Here is a 20,457-nt window from a genome sequence, read left to right as displayed (position 1 = left end):
CACCATCTCCCTGCCTGCACTTCAAACCCCGAGCGGGGCCCGAGCCCCGCTTTGCCCAGACCCCAAAGCCTGTGAGTCCCTTCAGCATCAAAGCAGTGGGATGAGGATTAATTTCAGACCGACGTGAGCTTGGTGTGACCCTGGCGTGACCGTCATCCTTCAGTGGAAGGACTAGATGCCCGCACACAGAGCCAGTGGATGTAGCCCTGGTGAATGATGCAGAGCTGACTTCTGGCTCCTTATTTTTCAGCTCCTGAGGAGAGCAGTTGATTTTCTAGGTAACGGTTCTATCTCTTTCCACAGAAACAGTGGAGCTGCCCAGCCAGGTTGGACGCCTGGCCTCTCCTCTTGCCAGAAAGGCCTTGTAACAGGCAGGTATGGCTCCCTCGTCCCCACACCGATAGCTTCACCTGAATTCTGAAAACTTCCTCTGTAATCCTTGTGTACCTTGTCTATTGTAACTTTTGATGTTTTCTTTATTGCTATAAACATTAAATTCCTGCAGTCTCTCCAAAATACCGGCCTCAGGACAGCCTGCCACCTGTGCCTTGTGTTGAGGTCAGACTGGACGCCCACTTCTCCATTCGCTATTGTTTGTGCACTTTGGGCGTGCTAGCTCTGTCTGCGGTGGTGGAAGTCAGGCAAAAATGTTACTGGAACCCAGGGAGAGGAGCATCTTCCTGAGAGACCTGCTCTATCCAGGAGACACGTCCTACCAAGAAGCCTTGATGAGGCCGCTGGAGAGTGCAAACCCGCTGGCTCGGTGTCACAACCCCGGGAAGGTGGAAGGAGAACCCGACTTTTCGTGCTGCCAGCCCAGAGCAGGGCAGGAGGTGGGTCGCTGGCGGACTCCCCCCGGGGGTCTTAGCACCGGGACCCACGGGGACCACGCACGGCCATTGCGGGATGACCGAGGCCTTTCTCTGACTGTGCCCGAAGCCCCAGAGCAAACACCGTCCCGAACACGGGGAGCAGACGGGGCACCCCCGCCCCGGGCACAGCACTGGGGAGCAGCAAGGGACCCCAGGAGCCACCCCACGGCCCCAGCCCGGCACCCCAGGCACCCTCCTCCTCCTCCTGCCACCGGCCCTAACCCTGCTCCTTTCCCCGGGGACCCACGCCGAGGGGGAGGATCCCGTGCGGGACAAGGCGAGGGCCGGGGGGGGAGGCCGGTGCCCGGATCCCCGACCTCCCTCCCTCCATCCCGGGCGGAGGTCGCCGTTCCCCCCCCCCCCCCCCGGCGGAGCCCCGATCCCGGCCAGCTCCGCGGCTCCGGGGCGGGGCGGGCGGGGCGGGGCGGCCCGGGCCGGCCGGGGGATCCGGCGCCGCCGGAATAAGAGGCGGCGGGAGCGCGGCGGAGCGGAGCGGAGCGCGGGCAGCGCCGTGTCCCGGAGACCCTCGGGAGCCGGGCTGGCAGCCCCCATGGATAAATACAAAGGTGAGTGGCGGCCCACGCGTGTTCGTGCCCCGCGGCGGCCCCCCACGGGGACTGCCGTCCTGTCCTGTCCTGTCCTGTCCTGCCCGCCGGGGGCAGATCGGGGACCTGCGGGGGCGGCGCTGGTGGGGAAGGGTCCTGGGGGGGGACACAGACAGACAGACCGACCGACCCACTGACGTGGGACCGCTGCGGCTCGCTGTCCCCACGCGTGGGAAAGCGTGGCGGTGATGTGGTCTGCTCCAGTGGTGTGGTCTGCTCCGGTGGGGATGTTTCCCGAGAGTGGGACCCGAGCTCAGGGGGTTTTTTTGGGGGGGGGGGTTGTCCCGCGAGTGGGACCGAGCGGTGAGGGTCCAGCTCGGTGAAGGAGGAGGAGGAGGAGGCCAGCGAGTGGGGACGGGAGGTAGCTCCCGGGGGAGGCGATCTCCGCGAGTGGGGCCAGGGACCGGGGTCCCCGCGAGTGGGGCCGTGGTCGGCTCGGGGGGTGCGGTCCCGCTCTGGGGTGCGACGTCCCCCTGTCCCGTCCCTGCCCCGGGCACTGGGGAGCGAGGGAGGAGCGGGGGACATCTCTCGGTTCACACCGTCTGCGGATCGGGACCTTTTTTTGCCACTTAAGAGCGGCGTCGCGTTTCGTTTTCTGCAGCCGCTGAATTTGACTAACGTTGCCTGCTCCGTCTTTCTTCCTAAATTGCCCATCTGCATAGACTTCCCACCCTCCCAGGCTTAACAGGCACGACATTGAGTGTCCTGCTGTCTAAATGCAAATAGGTTTGGTGGTTAGGGAGAGGGTAGATAAGCATCCTCCCCGCTTGCTTTCTGGCAGATCTCATCTGGGCTAGTGGTCACCCACGGCCCATTAATTTCCCCGCAATCGATGGCTCTGGCGCTTCCTGCGTGATGCTACTTGGCCGTTATCACCCAGAATGGCTCATCTCGGATCTGCGGTGCTATGGGCAGCTCTGGGAGACTTCTCAAACTTCGGTGCACCTTGCCAGCTGAGGAGGGAGGAGGTGGGGTGAGGTGCCCGGGCATGGGACACTCAGACGTGCGTGGGTACTCTGCAATTTCTGCTCCTGCTAGTGTGTAAAAGTCTCCCCTGGAGGAGGTGGATCCAGCACAGAGGAAGTCTGCAGTAAATTTTACCTGTTCAGAGCAAGCGTGTCTCTCCTTGTAACTGCTGTCCTCCTTATGGAGCTTGAACGTTTAAGTGGAGAGCTTGGTATTAGACAAATATATTCCTGCCTGACCCCGTTTGGACTTGTTACTATCAAACTGGCAAGGTTTGGTTAGGCCTCAGCAGATGCATTCAAGCTAATAGCCCTTGTTCCCTAATCCTCCTTTGGTGGGGACTTGATATGTCAAGGTATCCTATTGTGTGAAGTTAATTTTTGCCAGGACTGTGTTTTTTTTATGACTATGCAAGTACTTTAGTATTATGACAGGGCTGGCACTGTGCTGCCTCTTGTGTTTTCATCCTTTTCCTCCTTACAATCGGTACTTTACAGGCCTGATAAGCACAATAGTAACATACTGCAAAAGTGATGTTAAAGATTATATTACAAGTCAAATATTGTGTAGTCTTTTTTTTTTTTTTCCTCTCCTGGCAGGGTCTGTACAATTCCATTCAGTTCCAGTAGCAAAGCAAATTCATTAAGATTCAGCTATGTTTTGTATATTGTCTTTTTAAATATGCACACTGCTCCCTCAGAGCAGCGGGGATGTGTTCTGCACATGTGTAATGAATAGCAAGTGCAACTGACTGCGGAGCCTTGCCAGTCTTTTTTGTGTTACTGGTAACGAGTGTGCACGCGTGGGAGCGGGTGTGTGTTAATGAGGGTACCCAGGCATCTCCAGCTCTGCAGGGCAGCCGCAGGTGATGGCAATAGCTCGTTTAGTGGGTGGGAGGGAGGTGTCCCCAGCGTGGTGGGGTGGCTGGAGAGCCCTGAGGAGCAGGTGGAGAAAGCAGGCAAGTAAGTTGTTATTAATAAGCACAGGGGATATGTGCCTGTTCTGGTGGGGATATCTTGCTGCTGTGGCTGGTATGGGGAGTCTTCATTCTTGCCACTAGCCGGGCAGAGCGCTTGTGCGGGGAAAGCCTGTAATGATAGGGAAGGATGAATTCAAAGAGGGCTGTTGAGCAACAAACTGGTGTGCTGGGAAGAGGAATTCGACTACAAGATCTTTCCTATTAAGAAAAGAAGGTTGCAAGCATCAGCAAACAGCAGCATTTCTTTCCTTTAAACACAGGCAGGGATGTGCTTTAATCCCAGCTCTAACCTGGCACGCACAAGAGGTGTCCCTCCTGCTTCAAGGGCAGGGTGAAGCAGCCCCAGGGATTGGGCTGGCTGGAGCGTGGAGGGCCCGGTGGGGTGTGAGCCGGGGAGGCTGGGGCTGGTGGCCAGCAGCGTGGCACCCGTGGAGTGGGAAGAGCTCGGGCTGTTGGACTTGCGGTGGGAAGTGAAGGAGGGATTGTGAAACTCTCCTGGGAATGGGTTTCCTTTCCCAGCCTCTGCAAATGGGGTTGCAAGGCCAGCTGCATAGGAGGACGTTGTCTCTTGACTCTTGTTAGGCTATTAAAACTCTGAAGGATGATCCCCATGTGCGGCAGGGCTTTTTTTTTTTTTTCCTGCTGGGCCACAGTAAAGAGTGTCTTCCGTTGGTGAAAACGCTGTTTAAAAATCCACCTTCTCCCTGTGATTTAGGAAGTATGGGTGAAGCACAAAGAGCAACAGACCCAACAGCCCAAGGGGACAAGAGCGAGACCTGCAGAGGGCAGGTGTGAATGAGGGTGGTCTCTGCACCCACAGCTATGTAGTGACAAGGACAGAGCTGCTCATCTCTTGGTCCTCCTCTGTTCCCTGCAAGTGCTCTCCCCCCTCCTTCCCACGTGTTTTGCCTTTGAACGAGATACGTACAACTGTCCCATCTTGTGCTCCCTCTTAGAGTGGCCCTATGGCTTCTTGCCTACTCCTTGTCCTGCTTGTCGGATGTGGCTGGGTGGTCTGTGACCCAGAGAGGAGGGAAGAGGTGCTGAACGCGCTGTTACTGATGAGGGGTGTGTTGGTGGCACCCTTCCTTATCTGCCATCCCCATCAAGTTGTCTCAGACCAACCCCTTGTCACTGCGGTCACGGGTGGTTCCCTTGTGATGCAGCTCCATCCGTGTAGTCTAAAACGTCAAGTGATGGGAGCTTTGAGAGGTTTGTAAGATTATTACTGTATTTTTAATGTGTTAGAGCTCTGTAATGGAAATCGGAGTGACTCGCAGCCCGGTTCTTCAAAGAAAGGTGTTTGGCATTCTTGTTTTACTGTCTCTGTTGAGCAAGGATGGAAGCTTCACATCTCTTATCTGAGGGTCTCCCAGGGCTCTGCAGGGCACCGGTAGTATTTGCAGTGCTCCCCTAAGGAGACAAGCGTTGTTTGTGGAGATGATGTCTTCTAAACAGAAGCCGACAGTTTAGTGTTGATAAGGATTAAAATGGTGACTTGGTAGAAAGATGAGGTGTTTGCTTGCTAGTTAACATGTTTTAACTGGGAGGGGAAAAGGGTGTGGGTCTGTTTGGCACTTTGGCACGTGTTCTTTTCAACAAGTTCTTGCAAATACAAGGAGATATGCTTGGGATTAAACTGCAAAGTGGAGACGTGAATGAAGGATGTGAGCCCTGGTAACAATCTGAGGCCCTTTATAAACTCCTGTTAATCAGAGTCAGAAATGGATTGATTCATATTAGCATGATCTAGGCTCTATACAAACATATGTGGTTTCTCCTCAGCTGAGCATCAACACAGCTGTTGTGTTTAACTAATTGTCTTGGTGTAATTGGCAACTGGAGAAAACTGCCCTGTACCAAATCCAATACAATTTTCTGCTGCTTGGCTGAGCATTCTTTGCAATGCAGATGAAAATTTATGTCCTGCATAACCTCATAACATATACAGTAACTCTCACTTATGTGACAGTGACCCTGGCTGATTTTGGAGGAAGGAACGGACTCTGTTGGGGAATAGGCAGCAGGAGTGCAGAGTGATTTACTCAGCAGGGATTTAGGAGATGAAACCTTTTTCCGTGACTGAAACCACAACCTGTCTCAATTATACATCTACCATGTCTACCCTACCAAGCCATCCTACACAGTCATCTGTGCCGGTATAATATTTCTGTCTCTTCTAGCACAGCTGCATTTCTTATGTAAACAAGGCACCTGAGGATGCTCTGAGTTGTGTTGGGTGCACGTGATCCTCTCCGGTGCTCTCCAGACCAGGACAGGCTCACTGCAGATGGGCATGAGGCTGTAGGGATGCTGGCTTTAGCCCCATTTGATGAGCAGTGATGGCCCTTTTTTTTTGGGGGGGGGGGGGGGGCAACTGCCAGGCCTGGGGGTGCTCCTTTTGCTACCCCCAAAATGGTCACTGGGGCTTGCTCCGTCTCCTGAGAGTAAGGGGCAGGGATCCATGCAGGGATGTGGGAGCAGTACCCCTGTAGCCCCGCCACCCCGGCGTCTGTGCCCTGTCTGCGTCTGCCAAAATCGCCAGGAGCCTGCTCCTAAAGCTAGCAGTGCTCACAAGCTGTGACCCTTTGGGCACCTGCTTTTGGAGCGCTCCTGGCAAGGCACGAGCCCTTGCTTTTCTCTTGTGGTGTTGACTAGTGTGTCGGCCAAGTCTTGTTTCCATTCCTTCACGTACCTTTGCCGCTCCCCGCAGCAGGCTCTGGGCACACCGTGCCCGGCCGGGGACCAGAGATGCCGTGTGAATGAGTTTGTTGTTCAGGGGGTTTCACTGATTGCTTTCATTGAACACCCACAGCCCAGGAACACAGGGAGTGTCTATGCAAAAATGCTTGTACGGTTTTATTTTGGAGCATGGCTGGCTCTTTCAGCTCCCAGCAGTGGTGACGGACTGGGGGCAAGCAGGCAACTGGGCAGCCTGTGTTGCCCGGGCTCCGCAGGGCTGTGCACCAAGGCACCACAGGCTTCTAAATCCGAATTCTGGATGCCTGCTCAGTTGCATACTTGCTCAACAATGTTTCCGTCTCAACATACAGCACATATGAAGGATTTAATGACTTGCGTGAATCTCTTAAGATTTTTATGGCAAATCCAGGACCTGAACACCAAGCTCCTTAACCAGTGACCAATGCCTTCCTGGCAACCATCCTGCCTGGATCAAGGGAAATTAGGGATGCTGTTCTCTTGAGAAGTCCCTATAAACTAATTTGCTGTATCCTCTGGAAAGGCAGGAGTCATCTAAGGCAGGGAAGTGCATCTTCAGGCAATAGCAACCGGAGAGCCTAGAGCTGTAGGGAGCATCTTGGGGAACCAAAAATCAGAGGTGCGTCTATGATTAAAGATGACGCAGAGCATGTGCACCTAGGACATAGATGTTCCTCTCTGAAGCTGCCTGGCTGAAGCAAGCCAGCAAGTAAATTGGGATCCTGCAGTCACACAGCCAGTTTGACGACCTGCATGTTGTTTACTTCATCTTGGAAGTTGAGTCATTTGTGCTTTTCTCTTGGGTTAGCAGACGAGACAGACTGGTCCAGTCTGTGCTGCAGACTGTCAGCAGAGCTCTGTGGGTCAGAGATGTGTCCGACATGGCCTTGCCCCAAGGAGCTGCTGGTACAGGTGGCGACACAGCCAGTTTCTGGGCTGGAACCGCTTATTTGGCTCTGGTTTGGGGGTGGATAGGGAGGTGCCAGTGAACAGGCAAGCTCCCTGGCACCAGCTGGGAGAAGGCATTTCCACTGTAAGAGCTATGCTGCAATTTGAAGAACAGGGGTTAAATTTGGGAACTTCTTGCTGTGTGCTACAGTGCATGGTAAAACCTTGTGTGAACTAGAGGAATGACTGTAAAAGTTCACAAAAGAAAAATCTGTGTAGAAGCGTTCAGTAGGAAGACACCGACCTCCCAGTACCCAAAGTTCTTACTTTTTTAACAAAACAAAACAAAAATTAGTTGAATTCAGGGAGCAGAGCTTTAGGAGGAAAAAAACCTCCAAAACAAACACAAGTTGCTAAGGGTGGCCAGAAGAGCCGAGCCCTTTGAGAAGCAGCAGCGAAGCAGGGCTGGCACTGTGCCTGCATGCGCCCCTTCTGTGGGACTGAGCCTTAGGTCTGAATCCGGCTTCCTGCTCTGGTCACAGCCGAAAAAGAGAAAAATCAGGGCTGAAACCACCGAGAGCAGTTAAATTTGCGGCTGGTGGGCCAGGATGGGCAGCTGTCGCTAAAGGAGGCGTGAGCGTGGTAATTCCTGCTGGCAGGGAGGGTTTGGCTTGCCGTTGCCCGTGCTGCTGCAGGCTGGGGTGCAGCGGTGGAGGTCAGCTGTGGCAGCGCAGGACCCGCGATGTAGCGGGGTGCTGCAGAGGGGAGGCCTGGGAAGCGTACTGGTTTGGTCTAAAGTTCAAAAGACAAGGGTCAGGACTCACTAAAACACTTCTTTTTCTTTTTTTCCCCACTGACCTATCACCGCCTTCGTGGGCAAAATTCCATAGAAAGCACGGCTGAGGATGGTTTGGTGTATGGCAACATTGTCTTTGGTTATAAACAGCTCTGTCTGGAAGTAAATAGTCTCAGAATTATGGGGTCAGACTGAAACTCCCACATAACATACAGACTTGGCCACTTGCAATTTAATAAAAGCCAGTATTTTCCCCCCTTGGGTGGACTGTGCTCTGTCTTGCATAAAGATTTTTCTGATGTCTTTTTTTTTTTTTTTTTCTTTTTTCCTTTGGAACTGCTTAGGATAAAAGGGTAGTGCAAGGCTTAGAAAAAGCCTGGGAAATAGGGATCCACAAGCCTTAGCTGACAGTTCAGCCTGTGGGCTTCTTATTTCTGAGTGTAGGAATCTCCTCCCGAGATAACCAGGAGCAGTAGCCGCCCCCAGCGGGGGTGATGCACGTGTTTTTTCACTTGCTTTTGTGACTTAGGAGACTGAATCTTTTAAAAAATATCTTCAGACTCCCAATCTTGCTAATAATTAATGCACCTAGGCTTTCCAGAGTCAGCACTGAGTTTGGGGTGTAGAGGTGTGCAGCTAAGCAGTCGGGATGCTTTTTGGAGACATTTGCGTAACACTTTGGCAGCACCGCTTTGAGAGCGGTGGGTCTGAGCCAGGAGATTCTTGCAGTTCATGCTCAAGCTGTGGCTTGAGCCCTTCCCTCTTGGACTGAGTTAGGTGGGGAGCAAGTTTGGGGCTGCTGCGAGGAGGGGATCTCCTTCCTGGAGCCTGCGTGTGCTCCGAGGCAGCCAGCTCGGGCAGGTGGCGTGGGGAAGTGTGTGTGCAGGCTCCTGTGAGCTGAGATAAGGTATCTGCGAAGAAATCTCTGATCCAAAGTCCCCTCTGCAGATCTCATCATTGCTATTTGTCACCAAAGTATGACAACTACTAAGGCTTGGGAAGAAAGAGCTGGCTCGCAGAGAACACGAGTTGCACAAGGTTTTGCGGTGTCACTAGTGGCTTCAGCTGAAAGTCTCTCCGCAAGTGTGTGTGAAACGTGGAGCTTTCTTCTGCTGAGGAATGCAACCGAGCCAGCTGCAGCCTCACAGCCTTCCAGTAGCGCCGTCAATTTGTCATCTCTGGAATAAGCCAGTTCATGTGTCTGGTCAGTCCCAGTGCCAAACAGCTCCGACTTCTGGTGGTCCCGCTGTGAAGGAGCTGAAATCAGTAGTAATGCAGAGATGCTCTTTGGTGTCTGCTGGTAACAGGTATGCAGTTGTAGCAGTTAGGTGGCCACCACTTGCAGTAGCGAAATACCACAAATGCAGAAATTGAGGCTGCCTTTAAAAGCAGGGATGTGGCAAGCCCGGGCTTCTGCAGCAGCTTGTGACAGCTGGAGGGCGTCTGCCCCATCCGTCCCATCGGCAGCTTCATCCCTGCTGCTTGGCTGGGGAGCGTGTCCTGTCTCCTTTGTTTAAATCTGGTGTCTTCAAGGATCTTTTGTCTTTTATTGCAATCTCTAAAAATGTGCCATGTAGTCTGGAATGGTGGGAACTTCTGCCGGTTTTATTGTTGTACTTTTCAGACTTCTCCATCACCCTGGGGTATACGGATTCAGGCAGAGAGCTGGGATTGTAATGTACGGTTCCACATCTGCTCTAGGATGGCCTGATCTTAGCAGCTGCTGAAGTATGATAAAGCCCTGCTCGAGAAGAGAACGGCTTAGACTAGTTGGGCTCAATCTACAAAGCAGCTGAGATATCTTTACCTTGCTGTGGTTAGCTGGGCTGAGGGGTAGGATGTGCATCTATCTCACCTAGCCACAGCCAGGTTTCTGGTCCCTATTAGGAATTCATTACGTGGGCGAGGGCAGCTCTTTTTGCTAAAAGACGAGCTGTGAAATTGCATGAACTAGGTCCAAGAGGCAGGCAAGCCTGGCTGCTGCCTGTGGTCCGGGAGCTGTCCTCCCCAAGCCTGAGGCCACAGAAGAGCTGGCTGCGCACCGAGCAGGATGGCTTTCGCTCCACCGTCTGCTGCTGCAGGGGTCTCGAGTCTGCTGGGCAGCAGGGTGGCTACGTGCTTTTTCTCCTGAATTTTTTCAGGCCGTGTGGGTGGTTTGCCTCATCTGGGGCATGTGGCACTTGGTGCCTGGGGCTGTAAGTGTAACCGGTGCTAGGTCTCTAGGTGCTTTTGGAGTTCAGCAATCTCGCCTGTCTCACTGAAAGATGGTCACAAGTACCCCAGAGCAGTGCAAAGTCACCAGTGAAATGTGTGCGTGACTGTTTTGGGTGGTTTTGGTTTTCCCACACCTGGGTATTTGTGCTGCCCACCTACTTCTGTCCTGCTTCCCTGAGCAGCAGTGTCAGAGCCGAATGCGGTTGTCAGTGATGCTCAGCCTGTGCACGGTCACGGTACCTCTAAAAGCCAGTGACCTCTGGAACAAGTCACCTCTGCAGAGCAACTTCGTGTGTGCTCTGCCTCCTTCACCCCACCAATTTACCTGGCGATACCTCCTTTGGCCGGTCTATGAGAAAGCTGTAGGAAAATGTGAGGACTAACTTCTCATGATGATCCTAATCAAGTGGTACCGGATTCTGTCTATAACTGAACTAATCATAACACTGAGGAGTTAATAATAGAATCCCTTTTCTGCTAACGAGGACCTCTCTCATTGCAGGGCCAGGGCTGTATGGGATAAGGAGCAACCCAAATATTCTCTGAGGTTTACAGCAGAGATGCACTCACCTTAATACAAAACCAAAAGGTGTTTCTTCTTATTGATAGAAAACACAAGTCAGCTACCATTTAGCAAAGCAATGCTTGTAAATGATTTACTCTTGAGTTAAGCATGGTATTATTTTACATAAACACAGGTTCTCATTACTGCTTCAACATTATCCCATCTTCTCTCTTCCAGTCTTATTATAGAATACATACACATCTATCCATGCCGTGTCTTTCAGCTTTCTCTAATGAGCAATGCTAGCTGATGATTTTACCTAGTTGCCTAGATGCCATGTCGGTTTAATTTGCTGTAGCTAGAGCTTTGAAATTGTTCCCCTAGTGAGATGATACTTCTTGGAAATTAGGTTGCCTGTCAGGTGCTGAAAGGCATTATTGGATTGTTTGGTACTGGTTGCCCTAATGCGATACTGTACAGACCCTATAACTGATAAAAGTGTGTCAAACGAACGTATCAACGCTTGACAAGTGTGGCTTGGCTTGTATCTGAGTCTGTGTGAACTCTAAGGCCTGGTTCTAGGAAAATGCACCAGTTTTGTAAGTCAGTCTTGAAGTGTATTCATTATGCTAACCTATACTCTTGATTTGTGGGATATTGAGCTGTAATTCTGTCTGTGATTCTGATCCGCAGCTATTGAGACACTGTTAATGGAGTCTGTCATCTGAGTGTTTGGATCATGGTAGCTAGTCACACTTTCAGCTCAGCAGGCTCTTGATTTAATCACCTGTATATGCCAAAATACCTATCAAATCTATTTAAATGGGTTACACTGGCTTATACTGAGCCCTTATAAACTGGCAATATATGAAGCAGAACAGACCTGGGCAAGGATGTAGTAGCTTTAAGCCTCTGTCTGTTAGCACTCTGCGCTAGTTAACTTAGTGAACATAGTTTTTGGATCAGGTTGTTCAAACAGATGCTCTCTGAGTGTAGAAGAGGTCTATTTCTGGAAATGGAAGTGGGAGTTGGCAGGGTGGGGGGAGCAAAATGGCAATCAAAATTCCTGTGCGTTATCCTAAAGGCTGAATTCCCATGTCTGGCTGAGAAAAGAAAGAAATGCTTTCTAGACCCAGGAGGCTCAGCATTCCCTAAAGCAGAAGGATTTATTTTTAATTCTGATAGTTCACTGGAGCTCTTAAACCAAAAGAGCAATGACAGTTTTATGATACTGCTTAGAAATAAATGCAGCGAGCTTCGGGCAGTGCTGAGGTTGAAAATCCTGGGGTGCTGTAGGGAGGGAGCACAGGTACGCCCGGCAGCCGGGCACCCGCACCGCCCGTGAGCCCAGCACAGCTGGGCACAGCTGGGCACAGCTGCTGGGGCAGCACCCGGAGGCAAGGTTTGACTCTGCCTGAAATTCTATATTAAACAGCATGGGATTTCACGTTTGTGTTTCTTTGGACTGGCTACGTCAGCCTTCCTTCAATTCTTTCACTTAAATAATGACATCCCCCTAAGGTTATGTGCTGGTTTTTTGTTTGTTTTTGTTTTGTTTTGTTTTTCTTCATTTGCTGCTGATATCATTTCAGCTGTGGTGAGTCTTTTATTCTTGTGGTGGTCAGTTACAAATCCCACAGGAACGTCAAAGCCATGGGCACCAACAGGAGCACAGCCAGGTGTCAGGCACAGAGAACGGCTCTTGTGTGAGAGGGTTTGAAGAACATACGTAGAGTGTTCTATTAGTGCTGTGCATGTAATAAAATGGAGTATCCTTGCAGTTAACGTAGGCTGTTTACTGTCTCTTTGAAGCTAGCGTTACTCCAAAACCAGGATAAGAACCGTGGGCTGTTGTGTATGCTTCCAGATCACACGTTCTTACACCGGTTGGCTGCTTGGTGTCTCCATTAAGAAATGTGTAGGTCTGGAAAATACTCCAATGCTTTCTTTAAGGTATTCCTATAATGTTTGATTCTGGTCAGACAACCTCACACTGACGCTCCTGATTAGCTACAAAATCTTTGCAGTTTGCTTTTGTTCCCATGCTGGACTGAGGTTTTTGTTGGAAATGCTCTGTTTTCAGCATATGTTCTTGTTTTTCCTGATAAACACAAATGTCTGTTGGCCCACATTTAGAGGTGGTGGGAAGGGCCAAATTCATTCCTGGTGTCACTCCAGTGTAGTCAATGGGCTGACCACAAGGATCAGACTGGATCTGAGATCTAGACTAGGTTTACTGCAAGTTTTACCAATTTTTATTGACACATTACTTAACCATATTTCTGATGCAACTGATAAAGATGCATTTGACATGCCAGGAAATCTAATTTTGACATAACAAAAGCCGACTTGTGATAGAGGAGGAATGTAGAGCTGGCAACTCCTTCGCCAAACAGAAACACTAACGGTTCCGGGTGCTAATAGCACAGATGCGGCTGACCCTCGCTCCAGACATAATTATTTGGACCACAAAAGATGAGGAGGCTCTACCGCACTGGAGACACGCTTTATGAAAATGCAGCCAAATCATCTGCGGAGACCTCGGCAAGGGCTGAGGGCCCCTGCTGTCGAGGGCTGCGGAGCTGATCGTAGAGCCTGCACTGCAGCATAGACCCTGCTGGTCCACGGCATCTTCAGCTTCTCTGATGCTTTGGGCTGAAGCCTTTTCAGCTGCTGATGAAATGGTGCTCCTGAGAGTGTTTGCTAATCCCAGATTCTGGGTTGGAATTTCAAGTTTTCTTTCAACCCTCGATTGTACGATTGCCTTCCCTCGTTCATACATTTGCTTTTTTGTCTGTTATTCCCAAACGTGCAGGCCTGCTGTACCATAGTACAGACAGAAGAAAGTAAAATATTCCATTTTGAATATGTAAAGGGAGCTGCTGCTTAGCACAGACAGAACTGGCTTCTAGATGAAAGAGTCAAATGCCAAACTGTTTTGTTTCAATTTGAGCAGGAGAAGCTTTGATCTAGAGGAGATGACTCAGTCAGTAGCAGGGAACAATTCTTTATAGCGAGTTTAGAAATAAAACCCGAAGATTTAGGCTATGATGGCTTTGACACGTCAGTCATAGTGTATATTATGTGAAAATGAAAACCATAACCTCTGAAATGAAGTGTGGAGGCTTTTCTGAAAAGAGAAAAAACACTTCTGATGTTGGTTGCCAAGAGTTTTCCTGAAGCCAGAAAGGACTGGGGCTGGGGGAAGATCATTTCTATCGAGATAGGAATAATGAGCAACGTGGACAAACTGGGAAGGGGAAAGACTTCCTGCAGCACAGCTCAAGCCAGAGATGGGGCCAGGATGAAAACTGGGATCTCCCGGCCCTGGGTTGGGCTCCGTAATCCACGCGTGCTGCCTCCTTTTCACCCTGACTTGATGCATCCCCTTTGTCACCGCTCGCAGCGCTCGGGAGGAGAAGGCAGATGCGGTCAGACCCCGCTCGGTCCCAGGGTCGGCTCCAGTTGCGTGGAGCGGGGATGGCCAGCTTCTTGCTACTGAGCTGCTTTTATCTGGAGCCAGGTGTCCGGACCCGGATCAATGCAGCTGTGTTTTGCGGCACTGCAGCTGACCGAATAAACACAGCTGGACCCAGTCTGGGTCTTTGCGCCTGCCGCAGCGCAAATGCGTAGAGTGAACTGTGCGATTGGGTTGGCGTGCTGCGTGGCCAGGATCCTGGGATGTGGTGAAACTCATCTGGCTTGGTGCAGCAAGCTGTTGGCAATTCCCAGTACGAAAGGAAAGTGTCACTGGCGTTCATTATTTCTGCAGCTTTGTTCTACGTTCAGCCGCCGACCTACACTTTGTTTTGTACTGCTGTCCTCTATAGGCTAAGAACAAATGGGTATCTCCCTGGAGAGGGACTCGGAACACTTCTTCATTCTTTTTGGTGGCTGCATGCAGTAGGTGATGGAGACTTCTTTGGCACGGTTGCCTTGTGAAGTATCCTGGTATCTAACAGTTTATTCCTGCTGAGAAGGATGGCCCAGCCCTCAGCCTTACAATCCCACCTCCTCGCCTGCACCATCTCTGGCACTTGTTCTCCTTCTCGCCAGCAGGCAGCTACTAGCTTTTCACCAGGTTGTCTTCCTGCTGGCTTGGCTTGCCGACAGACTGGGCAGCAGTGGGAGCAGGAGCAGTGTGCTGGGGAGAGGGACCAGTCCGTTGAGCAGCAAAGCACCGTCAAGTGGGCTCGCTCGGGATGTCAAGGATGTGCAGGTCCGTCAGAGATGCCTGGCGACAGGGACTTCCCTGCTCTGTGTTGTAGCCCTGGTCACAGGATTTGTTACAAAACAACAGTAGTCTGATTAGGTGGCTCACGGTATGGAGGTGATGAAATTAGAGAGGGAGAACATCCTTTAGCTCATCTAGTTTATCTCATGTTCCAGAAAGTGTGCATCTTCTGGTGTTCTCCCTATTTAGATGTGGAATATTCCCAGTGAGGTGACTTGCCTCAGTTCTCTTGGGGATTATTGCATGGTCTGGGAGGTCTCGTTACTCTTGTGGATGTGGTGTATGAGGGCATCAAATTATTAGTATTGGATGTATGTAATGGAAGAGTAAGATAACTTCCTTTCTTGGCATGGCAAAAAAAAAAAAAAAAAAAAAGCCATTTTCACTGATGCCCAAGAACAGCCAGCGCTGTGATGTGAGAACTGCAGAAAGCATGTCTGCACCAGGGGATGTACTGCGGGTGCAGCTACCCACGTTGCGTGCTGTCACCAAATCGAAACCGTGCCGGCTCTCGCAAGCGTCGCAGCCAACCCGCGCTCCGCAGGCAGCGGCTGTCCTCCTCTAACGTCACCGCGACGTCGTTCAGGCTCGTGCACCGCGTTGGGTGCTCGGAGGCGGTTCAGAAGCTGAAGCCTTGCAAACGAAGTGGAGAGAGGGTGGTCGGAGGGAAGCAAGGTCCCCGCCGGGCGCTGAGCTGGCCTGCAGGCAGGTGGCAGGGACTACCGTGCTGTGGCTAGGAGGGCTCGCTCTGCTCGTCGCAGCTGGCGGGGAGGTGGACGGGGCAGCCCTGCAGAGGGCCGAGAGCTCCCAGATGTCACCAAATCCTTCTCTTCCTTTTCCAACTTCCCTTTGTACGCACCATTATGGTGGTTTGTTTTGCTGGTGCGTTTCCAGGAACTGACACCGTTTTCAAAGTCTTGCAGAGATGGAGGGAGGTTCTTTCTGTGAAGGCTTGAGGAACAGATGATTGCATTAATTTATTTTTTTTAAATAGTCTTACTGCGGCAGTGGCTCCCCTGCCACAGAGAAGACTTCTTCAGCCCAAGAGTCTTTCTTTTAGATTATGTCTTTCACCTAAACCCCAATCTCTTCAATAGAATAGTTTTGAATGTGTTTTTAATGAGACTTTACTATCTGACTCCAAAGGGACTTTGAGAAGTCTCAAGCCCAGCCTTCTGCTCAGAGCAGGGCCAACACTGAACTCAGACCAGGTCACCTGGGGATTTGTCCGGTCAGGTCTTGAAAACCTCAGAGGACAGAGCTGCCACCACAGATTTTCACGGAGGAATTTTTTTTTCCATGTATCCAGTTGGCACATCCCTATTTCAGTTTAAGTCCACTTCTTGTTCTCCCACCATGCACCTCTCTGGAGAACTGGGTCTTCTCGTTGGTGTCCTCATAGGTGTTGGAGTGCTGCTCTTAGCCCCCCAAAAACCTCTCCAGGCTGTGCAAGCCGTACTTAGCTGCCACTTGTGCCCTCCTGCTTCATATCAATTCCTTAGTGCCAGGGGCTGGATGCTGCTCATGCGGTTGTAGGTGCTGTAGCCTTTCGTACAACTTTCTCAAGTTACTTATCAGGGCTGCTTTTGTATTCCTGCTGAACAAAGTGCTGATCTGACAAGAAATCTGAGCCTTGCTCTGCCAGGAATTGTACTCGTTGCCTACGCCTGGACTCCTGAAATTTGGGAGGTAGGTATGAATATAAATAAGATAGGGAGGGAGGATGGGAAGAGAAGCGTTGGGTGAATTTAGCCTGTTCTCTGACTAGTATTCTCAGATGAGATCAACATTGTAATTGATCTTTTAAACCTTAATCTACAGAAGTGCTGAAGTACTTCTGCTAAATTCAAGTATGTGAGTAGCTCTGTTGACTCTGGTGGAGGCTTGCATGGTTTCTTGGATTAGAGTTAGCATAAAGGTGGAAAATAAGTTAATGAAGCTGGAAAGGAAAAGAAGGGATATTGTAGGGATGCGAAAGGGATCATGTTTAATTGTGTCAACGGAGATTAAGACAGAGCTAAACTGACCATGTCATATAAGCAGATGAGAAGCTGATGGACTGAAAATGCATAGCAGTTCTGGCTAAACCCAAGTAAACCTCCAGCAGTGTGTAGCATGGCAGTACAGATATACTCCTAGTTTCTGGTGGTGCTTTTGATATTCTCATGCTTCAGTTTACTCCTGTCTTGTAAGTGTACAGCACTGCCCTTACTGTCAAGCAATATTGTGAAAATTAACAGCTTTACCCAGTGGCACCATGTGAATGTAAATGGAAGAAACGATTTTCTTGTGAGTAGCACTGGTAATGTGTATGTTAGCAAAGAGATTGGAAATGTGGGCTCCAGTCCTCCAGGAAATGGCCAAAAGTACCTAACCAGAGGTGTCACTGGCTGTTGTCAGGGTGAAGCCACTGGGAGCTTGTAGTAGTTTTACATCTTGACAGAAACAGTTGTGTCTATTGGGTGGACACACATAGTGAGAATATTCATCTACAGCTATAAAACTGTAATCTTTGCAAACAGTTGCGGTTTTTTGCACAACTTCCTGATGTCATAAGATTGGTGTTCATGAATTATAAATAGCGGTAGAAGTACCTGAAAACTTGGGTGCCATAATGGTTATTAACTACTCTTAATGTATGTTGAAACAAAATGTAACTTCAGTCCACAGTTGGCAGCAATCCTCAAAGCTATAGGAATGTCCAGTACTGCAGTAGTGTTGTGGAGGTGTCTTTTAGATGGAAGGAAATTGATGTGATAAACGTTGTATCAGAAAGCCAAAACAAGGCTGTAGAAATTTCTGCTTCCAGTGAAGACCATAATTTTTAAGTATAGGACAAAGAGATAATAAATAATGAATCCAGCAGGGAAGAAGGAAATCATGTAGCAACTGCAAAAGATCCAAACATATGGAAAATTCAATTCTATGGAGAATTAAGTCACTATTATGTAATCAGGATCAATGGAAATGAGCTGATGTCAGTATTGGACAGGCTTAATGCATGGCTGGAAAATTGTGTCCTCTCAGAGAGACCTGCTAATAGGAGTGGAAGCTCCATGCGTGCTGCATTTCCATTAACTGTTGGGGTTTTTTTACCTAGGAGGGGCCTGATCCAAACCCAGCAGAAGTAAATAGGGTTTCCGCTAACCTGAAGCTGATTTGGGGTCTGAATCTAAAAGATCTTTAGAAGATGGCAGACAGCAAGAGCCTGTGATGAACGTCTACCTCGTACTGGTTGTTCGGGGTGAAACTTATCCCTTTGTTGCCATCTATCTGAACCTTTTGCTCTATGGGTTACCTGCTCATCCCTCCAGGTAGGGCTGCAGTGGCCCAGCAGCCTCGGAAAGCCCCTGCCCAGGTGGGGATTTCCTTCCCAAACCCCCAGCTGCAGACTGGAAAGGGCTGTACCTGGCACCAGGAGGACGGGGTGTCCCCTGTGCCCAGGGCATGGAGATTCCAGCAGGGTTGCACACTGATAGTGTTGCAAAAGTGGCCGAAGACCTTCTCGCCTTCTTACGGTGCGACTGTGGTCCCGTGAGACAGAGGAAGCGGTGGGCAGGGGGTGCAGAGCAGCAGAAAAGCCCCTGCAGCTGCACCAGGTGTCCTGGAGGGGGGCATGCGGCCGCGGCACCCAGGATGGTCCTGTGCTTGGTTTTCTGTCGTGACAGGGCTCGATAGCAGCAGCAGTCTTGCAGCTTGTCCCTGAAAATAAGGCATCGTTGGTCTGGCAGCTGTGCAGGAAATGCCAGAGCACGCTCTCTGGGGTGAGCACGCTCTGGTTGATGTTACTGAAGTATCTTTTTTGAGAAGGAGTGGCAGCGACGCATATATTCCTAGAAATGCATGTGTGTGCTCTGGCTAGTGTAAGGGAATATGCAGTACAGCTGGGGAAGCACACCATGCCACAGAGCCTCCCTCCTGGAGGAGCTGCTCGGGTTCAGCACAATTTAGAGCAGTCTCACTTTGGCCATCTTGAACGGCGCTGGTTATTGGGCACTTTGGCCCTGAGGACCCAGCCAAGCATCCTTGCTGCTGATTTGAGAGCCAGAAGGAGGTTTTCTGGAGTGTGGTGGTTTGGGATTTTTTTTCTGGTTTGTAAGTGAGGGTGATGATGGGGAAACAGCATGTAATGGTTTGGTGAGAAGTTCATGCTCTGGGTACCTTGGACACTGAGATAGTGATCAGAGCACTGCACTGTGACTTACTGAAGGTGTATTTTAGTGATGAGCATCAGCCATGCTAACTAAAAGGGTTCTTCTGTTGGGAAGCAATGGGCTTCATGGGAGACTCTTCCCTGCATGAAATAGGCTCAACATTTTGGCGTGTTACTGTGTAAGAAAACATGCCTCTGAATCAACAAGTTGGGGAAGAATGTCAGCTGTTAAATGTTAGTGGATGGAGCTGTTGCATGAAGTGAGCGTGTGGGTGGTTTAGAATTAACAGAGATGCCAGAGGTGGGAAGAGTAATGAGGGAGAGAAAGGGATGGGATAGTCTGACCTTCAACAGTTTCCAGTCCAGTGAGAGCCTGAAGAGAGCGAGCAAAGTGGGTGTGAGGTCTCTAAGGCTGTCATCACAGGAGAGGACCTGAGCTGCTGAACACCTCACACTCACTGGAAGGGAGAGCTGTCATGTGTGCCCTTAGCTCTTTCCCTAGGCAGGCACTTCTGCTGCTTGCTTTATGCCTGCTCTGACAGCCAACCCACCCTCTGAACCAATTCATCTGCTCCACCTAGCAGGGGAAAAAAAAAAAAAAAAAACCAAACAAAAAAGAAAAAACCCCAACCCCTTTGTTGTTGCAGATATCTTCCACTGAATTAGAGTTGATATGGCTCAATGCAGGGTGTGATGGATACCATTGCAAGAGCAAGGGAGGGCTGAAACTATGTTGACAAAGGCAGGGAAAAGAAAGTGGAGCACAGGGGTCTCTAGCTCTGTGGATTCCTCATTTGGAAGGCTTCTGGGTCCCTGAAATAACCTTGACATTTCCTAATGTGAACTCATGGAAGGGATATGGAGGGGGCCATGACGTGAAGAGAGCAAACAGACTTATCTTCAATTCCTTGGACACTCCTGCATTTCTATGAAGCTTGTTCGGCTTAGCTCAAGAAACATTTTCTGTGCTATGGAATAATCCCTCTTAAAATGGTGCTAGAGAGGTGAAGACACCCTTGGCTTTGTGAGCAATGTTAAAGTGATTGCCCTGCAACTATGCAGATCCATTGAAAGTTGGCCAGTGTCTTTCCTGAGAAACAGCTGCTCAGAAATTTGGGAGGAAAAATATTTTATTCCTCACATTCTGGTGAATTTGAGGCTCACCAGCTGGTTGAGAAGCCTGCCAAGGCTCTGTGCTGTTGTGGAAATGTACAGTAACTGGGCATAAGTAGCTCTAAGCCCTTTTTGGACTTAAGTGTGAAAGTGTCTTAATGCTGGGAAGCTGTTGAATGTCTCTTTCAAAGTAGAAATAAATCAGAAGGGAATTGCTCTGTCTTTGCCAACAAATAAACTCGTTCTGGGGAATTTACTGTCCCCATTTCCACAGCACCTCTTAGGCTCTGCCTGTTGGCTGGAGCTGTCCAAGCCCTCCAAGGCCCTCATGCTGTTAATGTCTATGTTTGAAACAGAATATTCAATGTAAAACGCTGGTTCTTAAATTGGATTTTTTTTTTACTGTTTGTA

General features: G+C 50.1%; 1 protein-coding gene across 3 annotated transcripts in view; it reads left to right on the top strand.

Moving 5' to 3' along the window:
- Positions 1 to 731: 731 nt before the first annotated feature.
- Positions 732 to 20,457, top strand: part of AFAP1L2 (actin filament associated protein 1 like 2) — a 74,036-nt gene continuing 54,310 nt past the window's right edge. The window contains exons 1-2 of one of the 3 annotated variants that reach the window (XM_075026454.1): positions 1,349 to 1,438; positions 2,259 to 2,445. In XM_075026454.1, the coding sequence (XP_074882555.1) occupies positions 2,385 to 2,445 (61 nt within the window). In that variant the 5' untranslated portion in view covers positions 1,349 to 1,438; positions 2,259 to 2,384. Of the gene's footprint in view, positions 834 to 1,305; positions 1,439 to 2,258; positions 2,446 to 20,457 lie in introns of those variants that run through there. The other 2 variants (XM_075026456.1, XM_075026455.1) reach the window with 2 other exon arrangements.

This window comes from Buteo buteo, chromosome 4, assembly GCF_964188355.1.
Source record: "Buteo buteo chromosome 4, bButBut1.hap1.1, whole genome shotgun sequence".
In the NCBI taxonomy this organism is placed as follows: Eukaryota; Metazoa; Chordata; class Aves; order Accipitriformes; family Accipitridae; genus Buteo; species Buteo buteo.
Note: the sequence above shows the minus strand (reverse complement) of the source record. Positions and strands in the feature narration are given on the sequence as shown.